This window comes from Salmo trutta, unplaced genomic scaffold (assembly GCF_901001165.1).
Source record: "Salmo trutta unplaced genomic scaffold, fSalTru1.1, whole genome shotgun sequence".
Classification (NCBI taxonomy): Eukaryota; Metazoa; Chordata; class Actinopteri; order Salmoniformes; family Salmonidae; genus Salmo; species Salmo trutta.
This window is the reverse complement of record NW_021822873.1, coordinates 75,142-100,254: the sequence shown is the minus strand read 5'-3', so window position 1 is coordinate 100,254 and position 25,113 is coordinate 75,142. Positions and strand designations below refer to the sequence as shown.

Genomic DNA, 25,113 nt, shown 5'->3' with positions numbered 1-25,113 from the left:
CGCTCTCTCTCTCCCGCTCGCTCTCTCTCTCGCTCTCTCTCTCGCTCTCTCTCTCCCGCTCTCTCTCTCGCTCTCTCTCTCCCGCTCTCTCTCTCCCGCTCTCTCTCTCCCGCTCTCATTCCTCATATGAGAGAGAGAGAGAGAGAGAGAGAGAGAGAGAGAGAGAGAGAGAGAGAGAGGTCCAGTAAGGCCTGTTCCAGTGGCTTTGTGGTGTTGTACATTCCAGTCAGTACCTCTTCTCTGCCCTAGCGAGGCAGATGCCCTTAATAAAATGACAACAGTAATTTGGCTTTGTCATTCGGCATTGGGCTAGGCCGGGGCTCAAAAATACAGTGCTGTTGGAGCAGGCAGCGGCCGAATGCGTGTCGGCGCTCTAATTCCCTTTTCTTCCTTATTTTCCAGAGAGATGCCTTTTCCATTAAGTCCAGGGTGGCAGGTCTATTTAAAAGCAGCCACGACCCCACCCCTCATTCACACACACAGCGCTCCTAGACCCAGCCTGAGAGAAATAAAACATTAACATCAGCTCTAGATGAGAGAAGGTGGGGGTGGACATTTTTATTAGACTGTCCTTCAGTTTTATTCAAATTATTTAAATCCCCCTTTCCTCTCCTTCCCCTCTCCCTCATTCCTGCTGCCTTTTCCTCTAAATAACCTCAGAGGTGACATCCTTCATTCGGTGGAAAGCCTGAGAGAGAGGAGGAGAGGAGAAGAGAGGTGGAGGGCTCCTCTGCTGTTCGTTGTTGCATATGCTGCCCGTTTAAACAGCATCTTGATGGAAACATATTAAAATGAGCGATAATTGAGGTAAAATATGACAGAGTGCCGTTGGCTTCCTCAGCTACGCAAGGCGCCACGGCAACACTGAGGAGAGGGTGTTTCTGGGTAATGGACCTGATTAATGAAGGATCGCACACGAACCAACGCACACAGCTGATTTGATGAAAAATGAATTCCACGTTGTCGTCCCGACAAGCAAAGCTGCAGCCGGAAAAATACTATTAGTCGGGAATTATTATCAATAGCAATATTTTCAAACTCCATTATGCCAATGAAGGTCTGAATTGATTTAATAGATTTAGTTCCATTTGGTCCGTAATTGATAAATAATCAACATTTATCAATGTACTCAAGCCCATTTTCACTAACAATCAAGGAAGAGTGGTCCATTTATCACCTGACTTGGTCCAAATTTGAAACTAAATTGATGATCAATTAATGGTAGAAAGGCCCAGTAGTGTGTGTCCTGCTAGAGGTGGCAGTTCAGTGGAGACCGTCAGATGAGCGTGGTGATCAGGCAAGGAGGGCATGGGGCTGTACCGTAGTAGACCCACACTGGACATATTGGTTAGGTTACTATTACTTCACCTGGTGGTTAGTTGAATGAGAACTCCTCCTCCTTGACATCTTGAGGGCTTCAATGATACAGCTTCTGGTGTTTGTGTTTTTAACTAATCTAGTAGGCATGAACTTTGATGAGTTTTTATTGTGTTGTTTAACTACACTGTACTGTGTCTTGTCATCTGTTATTTACTCCCCAGGCTGGTGAAGGAGAAGGTCATGTACGTCAAGGAGACCAGGCAGCAGGAGGAGAAGATTGAACGACTGAAAGCAGAGGCCTGCGATGAAGAGGCCGACTCCGAGGCCAAGTATGTCATCAAGAAACAGGTGGGTAAAAACACAAAGAATAAAGGATGTTTACATTCAGTTGTAAACATACTTTACATGAAGTTGCTTTTATAGCTGTAAAGTAACGATGTTATAACTATAGTAACGTTGCATTATTAAGTTGTTATATAGTAATTTAGTATTGTTTTGTGGTTGGATATGGAATGGATTTTAGAGATATTTTAAAATGCTGTACAATGTTACTTTGTTACTACACAGGTATAAGAGCAACTTAATGGAAAGTGTTAGGAAGTGGTTTTAAAGGGATGCATTATAGCTTAAATTACATTGAATGTTCTTCTTAGTCAACATTCTATTTGTGACCTTCATTGCTAAATGTGGAAGCTTTCTAATGTGCTTTATTTAACAAACCTATTGTCAAATAGAATTCTAGTACAGTAGCGAACAGACATTGCCAGTAGCCCTACATTCACTTTAATGAGGTCAGCTTAGTATCATTATGAAGAATTAGTCTTGGAGGTGGGGGGGATCGTTAGCGATTTAGTCATTTGCTGATTTAATGACATTATGTAACTTTGGAGGAGTTTGATAATTACTGACACATGCTGGTAATTTACAGCCGCTAGAAGATCGCTGGTGCATATCCTCTTCGTCTCCCTCGCTCTCTTTCGCTCTTAGTCCTTCTCTCCCTCCATCATTTCCCCTGCTTAGATTAGAATGAGAGGGTGATAGACAATAAAGACCCACGGTGGCTTGTGTCCTCTGTGTGCCCTACCTCGCAACCTTGGTTTTCATCTCAGCTATTCAAGGGATTACACCTTGTGGAGAAGATCATCTGTCATGCTTTCATGCAATAGGTGGATGGATGGAGATCAGGATGGATGGAGAGTGAGTGGGTGGATGGATGGAGGGCAGGATGGATGGATGGATGGATGGATGGATGGATGGATGGAGGGCAGGGTGGATGGATGGATGGAGGGCAGGGTGGATGGAGGGCAGGGTGGATGATGGAGGGATGGATGGATGGAGGGCTGGATGGATGGAGATCTGGATGGATGGATGGAGGGCAGGGTGGATGGATGGAGGGCAGGGTGGATGGATGGAGGGCAGGGTGGATGGATGGAGGGCAGGGTGGATGGATGGATGGCAGGGTGGATGGCAGGGTGGATGGATGGAGGGCAGGGTGGATGGATGGATGGAGGGCAGGATGGATGGATGGAGGGCAGGATGGATGGATGGAGGGCAGGATGGATGGATGGATGGCAGGGTGGATGGATGGAGGGCAGGATGGATGGATGGAGGGCAGGATGGATGGATGGAGGGCAGGATGGATGGATGGATGGAGGGCAGGGTGGATGGATGGATGGATGGAGGGCAGGGTGGATGGATGGATGGATGGATGGAGGGCAGCACTGTCATGGCTAACCAGACAGTCTACAGTGGATCTGACAGGCTGGCCGTGAATTGACCAGTAGGCCTAGTTGGGCATCAAGTCACACTGTGGCTTGTCCACAAATTCACATTGCTTATTTTGGTCCGCAAATGTAGACATTTAAAAACTATAATTCAAGATTTTATTTGGGTTAGCATTATATTTTTTATGTTCCACTGTGGAATTGGCAGAATAGTTGGAGGGAGGGAGATCTGGATGGATGGAGGGCAGGGTGGATGGATGGATGGATGGATGGATGGATGGATGGACGGCAGGATGGATGCAGGGAGATCTGGATGGATGGAGGGCAGGGTGGATGGATGGATGGATGGATGGATGGAGGGCAGGGTGGATTAGTTATGTGTCTTGATCCTGCTGCTGGTGGGATCATTCCACTGCACTGGTACTGGGAGGGCAACCTGACCACTACCTCACCGTGTCTGTGTGTTCATCACTGCCTGTCTCTCCACCTCACCGTGTCTGTGTGTTCATCACTGCCTGTCTCTCCACCTCACCGTGTCTGTGTGTTCATCACTGCCTGTCTCTCCACCTCACCGTGTCTGTGTGTTCATCACTGCCTGTCTCTCCACCTCACTGTGTCTGTGTGTTCATCACTGCCTGTCTCTCTCCACCTCACCGTGTCTGTGTGTTCATCACTGCCTGTCTCTCCACCTCACCGTGTCTGTGTGTTCATCACTGCCTGTCTCTCTCCACCTCACCGTGTCTGTGTGTTCATCACTGCCTGTCTCTCCACCTCACCGTGTCTGTGTGTTCATCACTGCCTGTCTCTCTCCACCTCACTGTGTCTGTGTGTTCATCACTGCCTGTCTCTCTCCACCTCACCGTGTCTGTGTGTTCATCACTGCCTGTCTCTCCACCTCACCGTGTCTGTGTGTTCATCACTGCCTGTCTCTCCACCTCACCGTGTCTGTGTGTTCATCACTGCCTGTCTCTCCACCTCACCGTGTCTGTGTGTATCACTGCCTGTCTCTCTCCACCTCACCGTGTCTGTGTGTTCATCACTGCCTGTCTCTCCACCTCACTGTGTCTGTGTGTTCATCACTGCCTGTCTCTCTCCACCTCACCGTGTCTGTGTGTTCATCACTGCCTGTCTCTCCACCTCACCGTGTCTGTGTGTTCATCACTGCCTGTCTCTCCACCTCACCGTGTCTGTGTGTTCATCACTGCCTGTCTCTCTCCACCTCACCGTGTCTGTGTGTTCATCACTGCCTGTGTTTCTCCACCTCACCATGTTTGTGTGTATCACTGCCTGTCTCTCTCCACCTCACCGTGTCTGTGTGTTCATCACTGCCTGTCTCTCCACCTCCGGAATGTCTTAGCGGTGTGTTTGACTAACAGTGTTAGCTGAGTCCTCTGTGCTCTTTAGGATGCCAGTCAGGGGAATTCCCCATTCGCTTTGCCTTTCCAGAGTATCTCAGACCCAGACATCTCAGGCTCCAACTTAGCTTCCCCACAGGCGTAGTAATACCTCTCCATGCATGATCTTCATGCCGCTACCTCTCTGCTCTGGTCTTCTCCACTCACCCATGTGTGCTGGAGGCAGAGCGAGGTGAGGACCCCTGCTGCTGCCCAACTCCCTGCCCGATCAATAACTATATAACATTTTTCACGCAGGCAGAGAGCTTGTTGTGGGATGTTAACCTTAGCACAGCATATGTGGGATACTAAACCAAGACAAAACCTATTTCAAGGAACTGCACAGTGGAGCTATTGAAGCTGTAACACTTTGTTTTTCAACCTTTAATACATTACAATCTAAGGCAGTGTTTTTCAACCTTTTTGAAAAACATGTTTTGCTTGTAGGACCCCTTGAAGAAAATCTAACACAACTGATATGTTTATAAATGATGAAGATGGTAATGAAGATGGTGGTGTTGATGAATAATCTGTGTTTTCTCTGTGTGTTTCAGTTGGAGGTGCTACAGGAGTCCAAGATGATGATTCCAGACTGTCACAGGCGTTTGACCATAGCACACGCTGACCTGTCCCAGATACTAGTAAGCACGGCTCTGTTAGGAAGGAAAAACGTTGAGGAAACAGACCATCCTCCTTTCTTTCTGCAGCTTTATCCATGATACTGTTTTTGGCTTCCATGTCGGTGTGTGTGTCTGTCTAAAGTGACACGCTGGTTGTGCAGGTGTGTGTGTGTGTGTGTGTGTGTGTGTGTGTGTGTGTGTGTGTGTGTGTGTGTGTGTGTGTGTGAGACTGTCTATAGTGACACACTGATCGTGTGTGTGTGTGTGTGTGTGTGTGTGAGAGACTGTCTATAGTGACACATTGATCATGCAGTGACCGATATAAGAAGCCAGACAGAGGAACACACACCCCACCTCCACACATATGCATGTCTCAGGGTCCTCACAATTAGCAGAGAGCAGGACTCAGGCAGCCGTGGCCTCACTGAGAGACACGTGAGGAAGGGAGAGGAGGAGAGAGGAAATCACAGATGACTCCTCTGGGGGGGTTGACAGGGTCCCTCTCCACCTCCTACCAAAGCCCACTCTCACCCCTTCCAACACACACACACACATTACAGTTCATTAGCAGTTCTGTCACTGCGGTGGTCACCATAGGAACCCAGCAGCACTCGATTAGCACAGATGTGACCCTCACATACTTTTTTTTTTTTTTTACTGACTAGAACCGTTCCACTGTGAAATCAATATGTGGATTGTAAATGTTAATTTTATTAAAAATGGGCTACGCTAGGGTTAGGAAAAGGGCTTTAGTATGATCATTTGGTGAATAGCCATGTGAATTGACTGTGGACTTTTTAATGGCTAGGTTAACTATGGGTTGATTGTAGATGGTAAGTTAGATTTGGTATAATGCTATCTGCTGGGTTGGTCATTTTAACAGTGGGTATGATAGTGTTAGTATTGATATCCTGTATGTGCTTGTGTTTGCAGGAAACAGAAGAGGACTTGGCTGAAGCAGAGGAGTACAAAGAGGCCAGGACCGTATTGGATTCAGTGAAGCTTGAAGGATGATGTTCTCACTCTGTAATGCACTACTTAAATGTCTATTCCATTCATCTGGGCTTGTTTGGAAACACAGACAAACAAAATCGTTCAGCATCTTTTTCTCGCTCTTTATTTTTTATTTCTACATTTGAAATCAACGTGCAGTCTGATCTCGACATTCTTCTCCAGAGTGTACAATCTCACACAAGCAGCAAATAAAACCCTATTTCTTTTCTTACCATGGGGGTTTGCTTGGTTTGTTTCTTCAACTATACAGCTACAAATGAAGCCTGGTTGAATTGTTTAACTCATGTTAAAGCTATACAATAGTACTGTAGTGTCTTGCATCAATTGATTTAGAAAGTGTTCCTCAATGTCTTGAATGGAGATATATTCTTCTTGATGACTGATTCAATATTTAGCCTAGTTTAATGTTTATTTGTTCTTAAGAATCAAGATAACAGTGAAAATAAGTGATGGACTGAAGAACATCCGAATGAGAGACTAGCTAGCTACACCATATCAAATTACATCCAACTATGTATCATCATATAACATCCGTCCTTTTGTCTGTATGATGTCTGTTCCTAGAGGTAAAAATCAGGACACCGACCTCCGCTGGTCAATGAAGTCCATGCAGCCTAGTGATATCATCAGCACTGTCATGGCTAACCAGACAGTCTACAGTGGATCTGACAGGCTGGCCGTGAATTGACCAGTAGGCCTAGTTGGGCATCAAGTCACACTGTGGCTTGTCCACAAATTCACATTGCTTATTTTGGTCTGCAAATGTAGACATTTAAAAACTATAATTCCAGATTTGATTTGGGTTACCATATGTTTTATGTAACACTGTGGAATTGGCTGAATAGTTTCTGTTTACCTGACCAAAATATGCCTACCGATATGCCAACCAAATAAAGGAAAAACATTCATTTCGTACATGGCCTATTTAAGTTTAATTTCATTCCATTAGTTTAATTTGTTTTTTTTAATTTAAGTCTTTATAAAACCCTAAACTGCTTGAAGATGTTTGGTGTAGGCCAATATATTTATTAAAGCTGACAAACATGTATTAGGTTGCTACGCCTGTGTTAAAATCACCCGATATTAATAATATAATTTGAATCTAAATGTTAAATCTCATGGCCATTTTTTCTCTAAATTCACCCTCTTTCGAGGATAAGGCACCCAAGACACCTAAATGCCAGTCTAATTATGCAAGATAAAAAACCTGACTGGGCAGACAAATTAAGGTTACATTTGTCTTATTTTACAGATTTCGATAATTATCGGGATCACCCCGAAGTCTTATTAACGCCCTAATGAGGCGCGCGTCTCTCCGTGACATCCAGCCGCTCCATCTCGTTAAGGAAATCGCTCTTCAATGCTGATTATTTTATTTGGAACCATAATTATATTTATTTCGGATAAATCACGGTCTAATCGAGTCCGCGCAGAGGGCAGCGGCGCTAATTGAAGCATGAGATGCGGTGGTGGTCCGCGGGCGCTACCTGGATTTGTGATCAAACGTCGAGGCAAAGCGACGCACCTGGTGGATGTAGCCCTGGCAAGCACAGCGCCTCTCTTTTCTCGCTTCTCTTTCCTCCCCAGAACTCAAAGACAACAATTTATTACTTCTAATCCCCCGACTGTCACCAAATCACCTGCACGAAACAAGAATCTAATTTGTTAAACTGGCATTTCTGCAAATGGAAGATCGATTTAGAATTCTCTAATTGAGGGAATACAGACGCCCGATGAATTAGATTCACCCTGGATGAAGAGGAGGAGAGGAGAAGAATAAAAAGAAGGAAAAAGTGTCAACAAAAACCATCCTCGGTGTTAGCTCTCTGCACCGTGCGTGGCCCGAGACAAGAATGCACGCGGGAGAGTGGTGACGGGCATTGGTGGTGGTGACGGGCAAAAGGTAACACGCTGTGACTCTTGCATGAAACTCCCGGTGCGCCAGCGAATGCCCAAGGCCCCCGGTGGAAAGAGAGAGGTGCACTGGAAATCTCCAGTTCCAATAGGCCTACTGCGTATAGAATTACATTTGTTTTTCTTGTGGTTTTATTAAAAGTCACTCCTCATCTCCAGAGCGCGTGAAAATGTCTACTTTCCACTCAGATGCGCTGCATTAACTTGCAGGGGGCGAGTTGGTTTGTTTGTCTATTTGTATTTCTATGTTGGATAAGATTGATGTGGGCTTGTTATGGGAATCTCAGCCAGGGAGAGAAGCCACTGCTTTGCTCCTTGTTGTTTACCCTAATTACAGCTTATTCAATTCAGCGAAATGAGGACCTTTATCTGACAAACACACACACACACACATACACAGACACACACATACATACACAGACACACTGTGTTAAATTATGGGTTACAATTTCGTTAGAGAAATACATAGTAAAGGTGTTGACATAGCCAAACACCGAGAATCCTTCGAATAAAACAATGTAGAAAGTAATAACAACATCAATAAATACAATCAAAATAATCATGTTTCACTATGGCACCAAATTGAATTGCCTAATTCCTGTCTTTTCTCACGAATTAAGCCACACCAAAACGCACAAAAACGCACGAAATTTGCTGTAATGAATTATGTGCATATATGCACGAATTGATTGTGAGACTGCGTTGCTCATAGGCAGTTGGCAAAAAAATGTATCGGCCTATTAGCTTTCGAGTCCCTTATTTCAATATTTTGCAGGTTGCTGTTTATTTGCTATATTTGTTCGTGATGAACTCGGGATTTTATTCTATAAAATGTACTCAAAGGCCAATAATAAACAATAGCGTAGGCCTATTTGAGATATATTTTATAATGTCTGATGCTTTTGACTGATTGTATTAGGCCTATTATTATTATTATTGTTATTATTGTTATTATTATAGAAAGGGGATATGCCTATGGTTACACAGTGTAGGCCTACATTCCACCGGAATAAACATATACTGAAAATACCTTTTGTCGCACCAGGAAACGGTTACATTTCTTCCCACAAATGACTTTCATTAAATAAAATAGTAAATCCACCATGTTTCGCCAATAAATCTTAAAATCCCTGTGCTTAGTTCTGGGGCAGGTATTGTCGTACAGAGATTCAATATATAGGTATTGTACGAAGTAAACTAGGTGAATAAATTGCATTAGAGGGAGCCAATGTGTTTTCAGCCTAGTTGTTGTTTGTCTCCTCTGTCTTTGGGCAACAATCTGAGACCTATTTATAAGAGGAAAATCACTTCATCCGCCAAAACAAGTCCATCGTTTGCCCTTTACAGCACTGTAGAACGATCAGACAAGGTGCATCAAAGAGCGTGGAATTCAATGTAGGGTCACTTTCTGCACAAAGCATTTTCATGAAGCCTATGTGTATTTTTGTACATGATATATCCTTAAAAGTACAGTTTTATTCCCATGCCTTGGAGCACCATGCCAATGCGCTTGCCTCTAGGCGTTTCCCCGGGTTAAATGTGAGCTGGCGAGCAGAGAGGAGTCATTTACTTTTGTTTGTACAGCCATAAAAGCCGTGAGCTATTGAAAACTCGTAAAATGAAGCGCGCAATCAATCACACCGCTATGCTGCTGTTCTGACTGAGCAGCGAAGACCAAACAAAGTCATGATTTTAAATGATCGTTATTGTTTCAGCGCACAACCGAAGACAGCCTAAACTGACACATATAAACTGGTAACATATTCTATAATTTTATAACGCTAATATGTTTACATCTCGTTGATGTTGAATATAGCAAATAAAAGATGTATGTTCTTCAAATAAAAAGTGTGGAAAGAACAACACAAACCCGGACATCTTGAATTAAGCACACATTCTCTGCTCCGGCGGTTTAATCCACGTTCTGTGACATTTGGGATATGAAAACGCAGAGGAACAGACAATTGTTTCCAAATCGAATCCACACTCTTCTCTCTTTTTTCATTTTCAGGACGCGCAGTATAATAATCTACCCTGCGGTTGCGTGGCGCGTGAGCGATTGCCAGTGACCCCGTTGTGTCCGAGATTCTCTCGCGCTCCCCGGTCGGTCGGCCCACCAGATTGCCACTAGATAAAAGATGAGCCGAGCTAATTCAACTCGAGATGGGCTGGGAAAGGACCCCAAAGTGCCCCAAGTTTACGCTAGGACGCATCCTTTGTGTTACTTCCAAAAAGGCACCATTCACTCCACAACAAATGAACTAGCTTCACAAAACCTTCCAACAGCTGTAGGGAGCCTGTTGGATTCTTTTGTGTCCCTTATATATTTTGGGAACATGATGTGTGACAAGAACCTAATGTGCTAATTGGTATAATGGCGGTATATTTATAGACTACATTGGATACCTGTTTATAGCCTACCTGCTTGGTCTGACTGAAATGAGTACGCTTAATTTGGGCAGATTGGATGAAAAATCAATACCATGAAAAGCAATTGGCCAACAGCAAAGTGTTTAAAGCATGATTGTGTCTGTTCTAGTGCAATCCACGCCTTCTGGGAGATCCGCTGTCTCCATGAAAGGGAAACATCCTCAGATCATGTTCAGTCACAACTCAGTTTCAACCTTCCGCTGAATTATGCACTTAATTTGCTCACATATCATGTACAATAAGTCCCACCCTGCATGACCGTCGAGCCTAAACAGTTGTAAATCAACTCTAATTTATACTGATTTTACTCTAATAATTGTAATAAAAATCGTATAGATTTGGCACGAATTACATAAAAGCCTAATGGTGTTGAAAATGACTCTGGTTAGAAATATATCGCTAATCTAAACTTTGTTGTTGGCTGAATGGGGAGCAAGAGGCATTAGCAGAGGTTCACTTCATCTCCAAAAGGCAGGACCGACTGGGACACGTTGGATAAAAGAGGTCGAACATGTCTGGGGAAACTAAGAATATCCACAGCCGTTCACCGTTTAAAAATGACAAAGGGCCTTGCTATTAAAACACAAGTCATTGAGCCACTTAAACAGACACTTGATATAAACGTAACCTTGACTTGGTTATAAGATGTGGTATAAAATGCACACTAAGAGCTTTCATACTCGAGCTATGTAGGTTTAACCTAATTTGAGGCAGTTATTTGTGTAGGAAATATGTTGTGTCATTCACACGCCAGAAACGAGTCTAATATGTTTATGTAGCCACAGAGGCTGTTAACTTGGGGAAATCAGTCGTTGTTCAAACCTGGGGCTCATCCATTATAGAGAAAGGCAGCAACAGCACGCACAATTAAACAAATACTGCGCTGATCCAGTTTATCAAATGGGTCGAAGCTTTCACAGATATTAAATCAAGTGATTTTATTTGATATAATTTGGAGTTGAAATCAAAGCCAATTACAGAAATGAGGAGAAATGAACTTGTGAATTTGGCTGGATGGGAGAATTTGAGTGGCTGGCTGCTCTGGGGTCTCGAGGTTGTTGACATATCTAGAGCTTCAAATCTGATTGGCTCTCCTTTAAAGAAGCTCATGGGTTCATTGGGTTGTTAGGCGCCTCCCCGTTTCTCTAAAGGACATTATAATGCAAGGAACCTCCTTTTTTAACCACAAACAGAATTTGCTTTTATTTAGGCTATATATATTTTTTAAACAGGTTAAAGTCATAGAGATTTTTTTGAAATAGCATTTCGCACTGGAGAGGTGCGCAATGCTTTCGCACGCCGACCTCCTGGATGCTCGCCTCGGTGAGTTATCGTCGCCAAACTCCGGTCTTCAACTCTACTGTAAGCTGGAGGCACTTCTAATCTAAATCAAGCAGAGAAAATTGACAATTTGTTTCTTATTTTATCTTAATGTCAGTTAAGTGAGATAATTCATTGGAAAAGTAATTATTATTATTATATTACTGCGTAATTTGATTTAACCGTTTTCTAAATTATTGATGTGATCAAATGGAATTAAGGAGTAGCCTAGATTAAACGCTGTAGCCTATGATAGTTATGTGCTTGTTTAAAAGATAGTTAGTGTCTGGTTTTATCCATAATGTAATGTCCACTTTGATGGTTTCACCGTGTTTTTAGAGAGCATTTTGTAAAATGACAAAATGTTCAACCAATTATCTGCATGCATGACAAACTATTATCCCCTTGCCAGACTTCGTTAGCTTCATAAAAGTGTCACATTCGATAATCTAACTAAACAATGTATTTTAAAAATATATCATACTAATTTAAAATTTTTCCTATGCATTAGCCTATACAAAATAGTTGTGACATTGCCTTTAAATTCTGACCGGGTGTTGTCTATCCAGGGATGAAGGATGCCGCGGCAGAGCTGCTGGGTCACAGGGAGGCTCTGAAGTGCAGGCTAGGTGGTGGAGTTGGACCTGACCCCGGCCACTCCGGCGAGCTAGCCCCGGGGCCAGACACCGTGGAGGGGACCACCATGCTCCCCGGAGACGATATCAACAATGGTGGATCCAACCCTTCCGGCGTGCAGGCCAACAGTAAAGAGCAACAGGACAAGCAGCAGCAGAATAACTCCAGCCAATCCGGAGGAAGTCAGAGTCAGAAACAGAAGCGACACCGGACCCGATTCACCCCAGCCCAACTTAACGAACTGGAGCGCAGCTTCGCCAAAACGCACTACCCAGATATCTTCATGAGGGAGGAACTGGCCCTACGGATCGGCCTAACGGAATCTCGCGTTCAGGTAACGGAATCTCGCGTGCAGGTTTGTTTGTGATATGGATTGGGAAATGTATGTGTCATAGTAAATGATTTTGAAACAAGTAGTCTATAATAACACTGTAAGAGTAGTGTACAAATACTGCGGGAAATGATGTGATGAAATGTGTATGTAATTTGCCCTCTTAACCCTCAAAAATGATGTAAATATTAACCGTCAGTGGGTGTTATTATTTCACTTCACGTGCACAAAAACAATATTTCCTCAAGTAACTAGGCACCACGGCTAATTGCAAAGTACATCTTCATTACAGTCTAAATTACCACTCGGTGAAAATATCCAACTCACAAAAGTGCCAATATAATATAGGCTAAGTAGCTTGAATCTAAAGAAGATGAGGTGTAGACTAATGAAGGAATTAAAATAGGCCTACCATACATCTTGATACTGCGTAAAAATTTGGCCACTAGAAATGTATAATAACCTAAAGTATTTACCACTAATAGGCTATTCCCTTGGAACTAAAACTACATTTAATCCATTAGCGATATACTAAAGGAGAATAGCATATAGGCCACGCCTTGTGTTCCTCGAGGCAACCATCTTTTATTTCCTTCTGTCAAAAATAATAATAGTTTACACCTGAACCTCGATTGTATTTTTTTGAGGGTCTTGTTTTTGTTGTTAAACGTATCAGGAAATACAAAATGTACGCTAGACTAACCTAAATCTCTGACAAAATGGTTCTGAAAATAACGCTCAAGAGCCCGGGTAATAACGTTCTACAGCGAATTGGTTGAAACCAGATGCAAGAAACGTTTCCCAAAATGATGTTATTCAAGACAGAGCTGACAAAACCGGGATGTTATGAGATACAATTGTCCAGAATGAACGAACAGAACTAATAAAAATTACATTTGAGATTAAAACAGCTTTCACCATAGGTGCACCTCCGTCACTCTGTCGCGTCGTTGCCATTGTTATCGACATTCTACAGATGCCGCAGAATATTGACGTCTGATTGATGTTTAGGCCTAATGCCAAGTCTTTCTGAGCAGGGGCTAGTGACTGTTTCGTCAAATGTACACTATAGTGGCCTGGAAATAAAATGACATTCCTAACGTAGACAAATAATTAGTAGAAAACAACTTTGCCATTATTATAATGTCGTCAAGTTTACTTTGCTAGCTCATGGCAATATTGCCATCTCTCTCAAGTTCGTCAGAAATAGCTAGCAATGTTATTAACGTTAGCTAGCTAACATTTGGTTGCTCTCCCATCAACATTAACTAGCTAGCGTTATACTGCATCTAAAGTCAATCTGGAGACATCACAATGATGACAAAAGCTTTTCCTACTAATCCTTTTGAAATGTCATCGTGTTTCCCAGCTCCAGTTATGCATTTAAGATGAAATCTTCATCACCACACATTGAGACCGCATTGAACAGAATTCTCAGCTGGGCATCATTCTTAAAACGAACGTTCAAAACAAGATTGGGATGAAACGTGCAACCCATGGCTACAAAGTTGTATTAACAAATCGACTTGGATAGTTACTATCATTTAAATTCCATGAGTGTAAGTTTTCATAATATCTGAAAATTACAGATTGTACGTGGAAATATTAAGGGCATCTTAATGTAGGTCTAGGTAGCCGATATAATATATGAAAATAAGAATTTCCTAAATATGAGTGTATTTTTCCTAATCACTGTATCAAAAGCAACATTCAATTTTGCATGCATACATTTGACTGAATTATTATGCACGGTAAACTACACAAATGATAATGCGCATATGCAATAAGCCACACATACAACTCTCGATGGGCCAGATGAAATGATAGAAGAGGTAGGCTATTTTATTAGACAATGACTTTGGTCCTTAAAATCTAATAACCTTTCGTTTAGTTGTCCTATTGGAGTGGGCCAATATTCGTGCGTTCTCATGCATAATGAAAATGGAATGATGATTTTATCTTTATTATACCCTCACTATTAAACTATCTTTTACAACATAATTACATCTATATTGATATTAGGTGACAACAGGATCAATGGTATGCCCTAATGCTTTATTTTGTTGCCCTTTACATTCCATATAGCTCAGTTGTCAAAATAGCTCACGAGATTCATTCAATAATAGCTCGACATAGCAGTTGGTTTGGGTCCTCTGATGCATCGTCCTGCATTACCATGTAGCCCTTCTCACGGTGATGGTGCAATAAAACCAAATCCATTATTATCAACCAATTTCTGAATTATTTATTGCGATAAGGGCTTATTAAGCAGCAATGAAAAATGCAGAGGAGTCGTTCACATGTGAAACAGTAACAGCGGTAATCATTATTATTGCACGGATCAATTTGGTTTCAATATTTTATTTACATAAAATAATAATTAGCGAAATGACGAGCCCTATATGAAGCGTATAGCCAATGATAATAATAATAGGAAGCCAGTGGGTAAAAATAGCCTACATCTGGGATGTTTCAAATGATAAGGCGCATGCAGCTCGCGCTGTTCTCTTCTGAAATGGGCCTGTCAGAGTTCCACGTCTTAATGGCGGAAGCGCTGAACGTGTACTCTGTCTTTTAAACAGAATGAGAAATTGCATTTTCTTTCCTTTGAAGTGTAATGCATTTGAGGCCTGATTTCACGGCTGGCTGCTCTGGGGGATAGACTGAGATTGGGCCTCTTAATACTACGGCACAGTTCCTCAACCAAATCTTCACATTAATCATCGGTGCTAACCGGGTTAGGCCTAGTATGAGATCTATATAGACAGTCTCTCAAGGACCCGCAGAATAAACACTGCTTGTGGCATTTAAAAGAGGCCTGGGTCACATTAATAACGCCTTTATTGCTGTTTTGTGTAGGCCAAAAGTAAGTGTTTATATCCATGTTATGCAGCAAATTATATAAGCTAAGTTTGATAGTACGAAAAAGGTATGCACTCTACTGTTAGTCGCTCTGTATAATTTTTTTGAATATTGTAAATAGTAAACGGGTTTCGGCTAGCCTATTTAAAATGCATATCAAAATCATGGGCTATAGGGCTCATAACAGTTCCAATCACATACTGTCAGCTGACTGGACCACCTCCCGCATAGGGCTATTGTGTTTTCTGACGTCGCCATTTTTATTGTATGATATCCATGGACTAATGCAGGCATACCACAGACCATTTACCGACATGGTTTTTGGCGTTATGTCATGTAAGATATCAAATCCTTCGTTTATGGCATATCATTTCATCCGTTGTATATCATATCTAGTGTTATTCATGGAATCCGCTGATATAAAGAAGATTTGTAATGGAAATATATGTGTTATGGGCTTCCTGCTCTTCTAAGAAGCTAAACCTCTTTCCCGTGCGTTAAAGTGACCGTATAGAGAAATGTACAGTAGCCTACTCATTGTGTCTCACATTGATGACACTGTAGCCAGATTCTAACCCATCTCTCTCCCTCTCTCTCTACTCCAGGTTTGGTTCCAGAACCGACGCGCCAAGTGGAAGAAGCGCAAGAAGACCACCAACGTTTTCCGCGCTCCGGGAACGCTGCTGCCCACCCACCACGGCCTGCACAGTCAGTTCAACTCTGCTGCTGCCGCCGCCGCGGCCATGGGCGACAGCCTGTGCTCCTTCCACGCCAACGACACCCGCTGGGCCACGGCAGGGATGCCAGGCGTCTCTCAGCTGCAGCTCCCTCCAGCCCTGGGTCGCCAGCACCAGCATGCCATGGCGCAGTCCCTGTCCCAGTGCAGCCTGTCCGGCCCGCCGCCCAACTCCATGGGGCTATCCAACATGTCGTCGAACGGATCCGGGCTCCAGTCTCACCTCTACCAGAACCCGTTCCCCGGGATGGTCCCGGCCTCCCTGTCTGGTCCCACCAACGTGACGAGCTCTCCCCAGCTGTGTAGCTCCCCGGAAAATGACGTCTGGAGAGGGACGAGCATCGCCTCCCTGCGGCGAAAAGCGCTGGAGCACACAGTATCCATGAGTTTTACTTAGTAGTAGGCCAACCACCACCAAGCCAAGCGCCACGTTTTACGCGTTTTTTTACTTTGTCATCTATCATTTTTTGTTTTGTTGTTGAACACATCCAGCCCAATACAGTTGGACAAGGATGAGAATGTCTCCAAGCAAAAAAGCAAGGCAACAGCAAACAACAGCCACAGTTTTGTTGGCACACTAATACTAAAACCAAACGATTTGAAGGTGGATAAATGGGTAAATGTTTAGCTTATTCATTTATGATGTGCATGTATTGATTTATAACTTTTATAACTTGATTTATTTTACATGTAGGCTATGTATATTTATTTATTTGTTTATCATTTTATTTATTAAAAAATATATATTTACCACCTCGTTTTCCTTTCCTTTGTCTATAACAAAATAGTATTGATATTTGCTACTGGAGTTTCTAACAGTTTCCACCGGCTGATGGTCGAGGGTGTAAAAATTCTCAAAAAGAATAAAACTCGTTTTTAATGTCACCTGCTGCACAGCATGTAACCATGATGGGCCACGGGCACACACCTGGGAGTTTTTTGTTTGAAAAGCATAAAAAGATTCATACAACGGAAGAGGAAGACAAGCGATAATCTCAAAGGAATCACACAACATGGAAACGAACTTGACTGCATGTGCTGGCCAAGGTAAATTTACGGAAACAGGCCTACAATTAAGACAAGAAAAATCGACTTGAATATAATCTGTTATATAGGATGTTTTGTGTAGAGGAAGCATTCTTGACTTGTTCCCATTTGGTCAGTTTGTGATATGTTCTAAATTATTGTCTGTGCTTATTATCATATCAGAATTTCTTAAATGTTTGATCTGATACTGAACGAACCATTTCGTTTCATGGCCATGTTTTTATCAATTGACTGTAAATGAACAAATTAAAATCATTTTCAATATGTCACAGCACGAATCAACCTCCTTTTCTTGAACGTGACGCATGCATCCAGCCTATCAAAATCAAATACTGACCTAATGTTTATTTTTATTTCCCTGAAATGCTTTATACCCGGACTCGGAGGCACGGGCATGAGTCACCGGTCTCCGGTGATATACAGTTGGCCTACAATAAATAGGAAAACCGATGATCAAAACATCAACCTATCGAACAACGAGCTGTAAATAGTCTACAGTATATCCGTCCAATACGTATTGCTACTGATATTTCACCGACGTAGGCTCCTGATGGAATTCCACCCCCAGACTAGAGAAAAGCAAGTGGACAAGAATGTGGGCGTGTTATGGATATGAAAGCTCAAGGCAATGAATAATATATCTTTATATTTATATATTTCTAAAATTTCTATAACAGAAATACGTGTTGTCGTGCACATCTTTCAAAACAACAAACGTTTTTGCCGAATCGAATGACACATCCTATCCAACCAAATATGTCAAGTAAATGCGACCGTGCCCTGAGTTCTGCCTTCTCTTCCTCCCGAGCTCCATTGACGGGTTTGACCTTAGATGTGATGGATACTATCGCGCTGTAACGTTGATTGTACAGGCCTATATTTTGTTTCGTCATGTCAATGTATATCACGGATTCATTCATCAAACCCAGATTTGGAGCAATCTCGGCTGTATTAACGCACGTCCCTGAGGATAATCTCCCCAACAAAACGGCGACAAGCTCTAAATCGTGGTGCAGTAGCAGCATCACTTACAGCGCCTCCGACAGAACATCAAACAAGCATGTGGAGCGAGCTATTAAACTCTACACATATCTTATCCCCACTCTCTCTCTCTCTCTCTCTCTCTCTCTCTCTCTCTCTCTCTCTCTCTCTCTCTCTCTCTCTCTCTCTCTCTCTCTCTCTCTCTCTCTCTCTGTGTGTGTGTGTGTGTTGGAACCACTGATCTATGTGACCTTCTCTGCCTATGACAGTAGGCCTATAGTGTGTCTATGGTTGGAGCATGGGACTACCTGAAGAGAGGATATAGGACAATGTCTCCATATGAGAGGCTTGGTAAATGCACTAATGTGTTTACAAATGAGTTCATTGAAATAATAATAGTAATCCTCATCATATTAGTAATGTTGTCTGGGGTTGGGCAACAGAAGGTAGTTTGGTTAACGAAACCCACCGACAGCCTGTTTTTCTTTGGCTGCCACTGCTACTTCTTCAGGTTACATTCTCAATATTATTACATTCAAGATCTACCCATTGTTGCCTGTTCTTTACCTGGATCGGAACATCCAGCACATGATGTGGAGTATCACTGTTGATGTGGATGCTCTCCTCCATACAAACTAGCATGCATAAATAATAAAGCTACAAAAAGTGCAGCAACTGGCACTCAATAGCCGAGTGAACGCCAGTGTGTGTGTGCGCGCATGTGTCGACGTCTGGATGTGTTAATATTCACAGAGCATCACAAGACAATCAGGAGGGTTGGGGAGGCGTGCACAGGGATAAAGATTTTCCCAGTCCTGGCGACAGATGCGAAATAATATTACATAAATGTAATAATTTGTTTCACTATCACCCAGGTTAATTACTTTGTGGAAATGGGTAAACCATTTCTCATTGGGTAATTTGTCACACACTGACGCGAGAGCCAATCAGTGACCCCGCTGTTGGTGGGATCATTTCTCCCAGAATTCTGTGCAGTGAGTGTGTCGCGGAAAATGTGGGAGCGAGCCAATGTTTACCTCCTATTTATTTCACACAAATAAATGAAATCAGTCAATAAACCATCCAAGGGTGAATATGGCTCTCTTTGTCCAGGAATATGAATGAGAGCTCATTAATTTTCTCTCAGGCTCTGTGTGTGTGCGTGAGTGTGCGTGCGTGCGTGCGAGTGTGTGTGCGTGTGTGTTTGTGTGTGTATTTAAAAGGGTGAGAGAATGTGTTCGAAAGATTCCTGAGAGAGTGTGTGTTTATGCGTTGATGTACAATAGCTGTTTATGCATATATTGCCAGACTGCATTGTTCCACCCTCATTTACCTACCCATTCATTGGAAAATGTCACTGCAGAAGATTACAGATATCATTGCAACTGCTATAGCCAATATTCCAACTAGCACATCAGTATGTCCTATGTTTTTAATGCAACATTGACTACCACTACCATTCCGCAAAAATAGATGAGAATAACTGAGAACACAATAGCAACTCTGGTCACAAAAAATAACATAGCAATTTAATACTAGTGATGTTGTACTATGCACAGTGTGTACCAATGTTTAAATCATTATCACAACCATTGGTAAAATTGGTTGGATCACTCTTAAAAACACAGAGAAGAGCATTAGATCTTTGCATTCTACTCTAATTCTACTAATGGTGTGATACAACTCTGGATATGTCTGACGATGATGGGAAGGCATGGTTATAATGGTGGAGAGACATCATTTGGTCTGACAGACAGGAGAATATCTTGGCTGGTGATTGTTGTTCCAGATGGCGCATGGTGAAGAATTCCATCTCCAGATTTTATTCATTTCAGTCTAAGCAGTGAAGAGTCTTGCTCTGGCTGTGTTTGGTCCAGTCTGACTAGACTGACTGACACCTAGCAGCTCCCACCATCCGTCATCGTTTGAGAATGTCTTAATTATATTACATGCAAATGAAGAGATTCAATTTTGTGCCCATTATCTATCCATAAGAGCAAATGAACGGAGCATCACTGGGGTCAGAGAGAGAGGGAGAGAAAGAGAGAGACAGAGAGTGAAAATCAAATGTTATTTTTTGTTGTTGCAGTTTTTAAAGAGTATTATTTCATTTTTTTGCTTTATTGAATGGATAGTTAAGTGTCGGATAGACATGGACGTTAAAGGGCAGTGGGCCGGATTTGAACCCTTTGACGACTCTGGCATACATGTGTGCCAGGGTCATCGGTTGTAACCACTGGACCACACAGAACACTTAGAGATATTTTAATGATAAGATAGTTGTCATATTTGACATTTTGATATCACCACCCCACATCCATTTTTGCAAAACATTTGAGAGAACAGAGCACTCAAAGTGTGTGTGTGTGTGTGTGTGTGATAGGTCAATGTTGGATAATTAACCTATGACGATGGATAAACAGCAATTACAGTTTTACTCATGTGACAAATTGGAGTGACAGAGGCCTGAATCTGGTCATGCATGCTCCTTAGTCTGCTCTTAAAGTTTCTGACCACACTACTCCAGTCACTGTCTATTATATTACAGTAGGAATGTGTTGTAACAGTGTTATTGCAGTATATTGTACATTAATATTATTGTTACAACAATAAATCTGTATACAACACTTTCTTCTTATCAGTCGTGAGATACAGGTCTTTAACACTGCCTTTACACCTCTTGTATTGTAGTGTGAGTGTAGTATGTATCAGTATAGTGTGAATGTTGTGTGTATCAGTTTGAATGTTGTGTGTATCAGTGTGAATGTTGTGTGTATCAGTTTGAATGTTGTGTGTATCAGTTTGAATGTAGTGTGTATCAGTGTGAATGTAGTGTGTATCAGTTTGAATGTTGTGTGTATCAGTGTGAATGTTGTGTGTATCAGTTTGAATGGTGTGTGTATCAGTTTGAATGTTGTGTGTATCAGTGTGAATGTTGTGTGTATCAGTTTGAATGTTGTGTGTATCAGTTTGAATGTTGTGTGTATCAGTGTGAATGTTGTGTGTATCAGTTTGAATGTTGTGTGTATCAGTTTGAATGTAGTGTGTATCAGTGTGAATGTAGTGTGTATCAGTTTGAATGTTGTGTGTATCAGTGTGAATGTTGTGTGTATCAGTGTGTATGTTGTGTGTATCAGTGTGGAGGTTGTGTGTATCAGTGTGGAGGTTGTGTGTATCAGTGTGTATGTTGTGTGTATCAGTGTGTATGTTGTGTGTATCAGTGTGTATGTTGTGTGTATCAGTGTGGAGGTTGTGTGTATCAGTTTGAATGTTGTGTGTATCAGTGTGAATGTTGTGTGTATCAGTTTGAATGTTGTGTGTATCAGTTTGAATGTTGTGTGTATCAGTTTGAATGTTGTGTGTATCAGTGTGAATGTTGTGTGTATCAGTTTGAATGTTGTGTGTATCAGTTTGAATGTTGTGTCTATTAATGTGAATGTTGTGTGTATCAGTATAGTGTGAATGTTTTGTCTATCAGTTTGAATGTTGTGTCTATCAGTTTGAATGTTGTGTCTATCAATGTGAATGTTGTGTGTATCAGTTTGAATGTTGTGTGTATCAGTTTGAATATTGTGTGTATCAGTATAGTGTGAATGTTGTGTCTATCAGTTTGAATGTAGCGTGTATCAGTTTGAATGTTGTGTGTATCAGTTTGAATGTTGTGTGTATCAGTTTGAATGTTGTGTGTATCAGTATAGTGTGAATGTTGTGTCTATCAGTTTGAATGTAGCGTGTATCAGTTTGAATGTTGTGTGTATCAGTTTGAATGTTGTGTGTATCAGTTTGAATGTTGTGTGTATCAGTTTGAATGTTGTGTGTATCAGTGTGAATGTTGTGTGTATCAGTGTGAATGTTGTGTGTATCAGTGTGAATGTTGTGTCTGTCAGTTTGAATGTCGTGTGTATCAGTGTGAATGTCGTGTGTATCAGTTTGAATTGAGCGTGTATCAGTTTGAATGTTGTGTGTATCAGTTTGAATGTTGTGTGTATCAGTTTGAATGTTGTGTGTATCAGTTTGAATGTTGTGTGTATCAGTGTGAATGTCGTGTGTATCAGTATAGTGTGAATGTTGTGTGTATCAGTTTGAATGTTGTGTCTATCAATGTGAATGTCGTGTGTATCAGTGTGAATGTCGTGTGTATCAGTATAGTGTGAATGTTGTGTGTATCAGTTTGAATGTTGTGTCTATCAGTTTGAATGTTGTGTCTATCAATGTGAATGTCGTGTGTATCAGTTTGAATGTAGTGTGTATCAGTTTGAATGTTGTGTGTATCAGTTTGAATGTTGTGTGTATCAGTGTGAATGTCGTGTGTATCAGTATAGTGTGAATGTTGTGTGTATCAGTTTGAATGTTGTGTGTATCAGTTTGAATGTTGTGTGTATCAGTTTGAATGTTGTGTGTATCAATGTGAATGTCGTGTGTATCAGTTAGATTTTTTCAAATGTTTATTTTACCTTTAACTAGGCAAGTCAGTTAAGAACAAATTCTTATTTTTAATGACGGCCTAGGAACAGTGGGTTAACTGCCTTGATCAGGGGCAGAACGACAGATTTTTACCTTGTCAGCTCGGGGATTCGATCTTGCAACCTTTCGGTTACTAGTCCAACGCTCTAAATGTTGTGTGTATCAGTTTGAATGTTGTGTATATCAGTGTGAATGTAAAACATGGCCCTGTAGTGGATAGCAACTGTCTTACGGGCTCCTGACAAATTCTGATATTTTGTGTGTATTTTTTACGCTGATCGTAACTTCTTTTGTACATAATGTCTCTGCCATTAATTCCTATGACCGGAAACAACTTCTGGACATCAGAACACCGATTACTAGCCTCGATTTGGATGAAAATGTCTACTCCAACGAGTCGGCAGCTCTGGGCGTTACTAGAACCAGGCCCTAATCCTCGAAAGAGGAAGCGTTGGCGATAGACAGACAGGGGAGAGGAGGCACCCTGACGAGACTATCTCGGCCAATAAATACAGTAGATCACCATTGCCCTCTGTTCTATTGCCGAATGTGTAATCAATGAAGAACAAACTGGATAAGCTCCGTTCGAGACTATCCTACCAACGGGACATGAAAAACTGTAATATCCTATTTTTCTCAGTCGTGGCTGAACGAGGACATGGATATGCATCTCACTGTTTTTTCTATGTATCGTCTAGACTGGATGCCAGACTTAGGCAAGACAAAGGGAGGAGGGATGTGTGCCTTTGTTAACAACAGTTGGTGAGCAATCTCTAATATTAAGGAAGTCTCAAGTTTTTGCTCGCCTGAGTTAGAATACCTCATGATAAGCTGCAGATCATACTATTTACCAAGAGAAATTTCATCTGTACTTTTTATAGCTGTTTACTTACCACCACAAAGCAATGCTGGCACTAAGACCGCACTTAACAAGCTGTATAGGGATATAAGTAAACAAGAAAATGCACATTCAGAGGCGATGTTTCTTTGGCCGGTGATTTTAATGCAGTGAAACTGAAATCCGTTTTAGCTCATTTTGTCACCTGTGCAACAAAACTCTACATCTACTTTACTCCACACACAGAAACACATACAAGGCCCTCCCCCGCCCTCCCTTTGGCAAATCAGACCATAACTCCATCCTCCTGCTTCCTGCTTACAAGCAAATGCTCACACAGTAAGTACCAGTAGCGCACTCAATACGGTAGTGGTCCAAGGAAGGGGATGTTTCACCAGCACAGATTGGAATATGTTCCTGGATTCATCCAATAACATTGAGAAGTTTACCACATCAGTCACCAGCTTCATCAATAGCTTTGATGATGTCGTCCCCACAGTGACCGTACGTACATAGCCCAACCAGAAGCCATGGATTACAGGCAACATCCACACTGAATTTGAGGCTAGAGCTGCCACTTTCAAGAAGCGGGATACAAATCCGGATGCTTAAATGAAATCCCGCTACGACCTAATCTGGGTAAACCATCAAACAGGCAAAGAGCGTCAATACAGGACTAAGATCGAATTCTACTCTGATGCTGAACATATGTGACAGGGCTTGCAAACTATCACAGATTACAAAGAGAAACTCAGCTGCGAGCTGCCCAGCGATGTGAGTCTAACAGATTAGCTAAATGCCTTCTATGCTTGCTTCAAGGCAAGCAACACTGAACCATGCATGAGTGCACCGGCTGTTCCGGACAACTGTGTGATCTCACTCTCTGTTGCCGATGTAAATAATACCTTTAAACAGGTTAAAATTTACAAGGCCTGGATGGAATACCAGGATGCATACTCAGAGCATGCACTGAGGAAGGCCCAACATTTTTTCAAAGACTCCAGCCTCCCAAGCGATAGACTGTTCTCTCTGCTACAGCATGGCAAGTGGTACCATTGCGGTACTAAGTCTGGAACCAAAAGAACCCTGAACAGCTTCTACTGCCAAGCCATAAGACTACAAAACAAGGCTGCTAAAAAGCGAATAAAATGGCTACCTGGACAACCCGCATTGATACTTTCGTAAACTAACTCTCATGCACTGACTCTATGCACACACACCGGACTCTACCTACATGTAGTGTGTATCAGTATAGTTTGAATGTAGTGTATATAAGTGTGAATGTAGTGTGTATCAGTTGTGAATGTAGTGTGTATCAGTTGTGAATGTAATGTGTATCAGTGTGAATGTAGTGTGTATCAGTATAGTGTGAATGTTGTCAGTGTAGTTGTAGTGTGTATGGGCATGGAGGATGCAGAGGTATGAGTGGGTAAAGCAGGACACAGTGAGGAGGTAATGCGGAGGGACAGTGAGGTGTGTTGG

At 42.0% G+C, this 25,113-nt stretch overlaps 2 protein-coding genes across 5 annotated transcripts; both read left to right on the top strand.

Moving 5' to 3' along the window:
• Positions 1-1,541: 1,541 nt before the first annotated feature.
• On the top strand, positions 1,542-6,985 carry tbca (tubulin cofactor a; the record flags this gene model as incomplete). The annotated part of the gene is given in 3 exon segments (XM_029745895.1): positions 1,542-1,668; positions 4,993-5,079; positions 5,992-6,985. Coding segments are annotated over 3 exon segments (295 nt in total), but the record flags the coding sequence as incomplete, so codon positions are not given.
• Positions 6,986-11,608: 4,623 nt separating this feature from the next.
• otpa (orthopedia homeobox a) lies at positions 11,609-16,992 on the top strand. Of its 4 annotated transcripts, none has more exons than XM_029745899.1 (3): positions 11,609-11,739; positions 12,306-12,706; positions 16,171-16,992. In XM_029745899.1, exons 1-3 carry the CDS (start codon positions 11,703-11,705, stop codon positions 16,696-16,698), a joined length of 966 nt encoding a protein of 321 aa, XP_029601759.1. In that variant the 5' UTR covers positions 11,609-11,702; the 3' UTR covers positions 16,699-16,992. The 4 variants fall into 4 exon arrangements, with proteins under 4 accessions (XP_029601759.1, XP_029601758.1, XP_029601757.1 ...); XM_029745898.1 differs by having other exon boundaries at positions 12,306-12,727; XM_029745897.1 differs by having other exon boundaries at positions 11,609-11,778.
• The last annotated feature ends 8,121 nt before the right edge of the window (positions 16,993-25,113 follow it).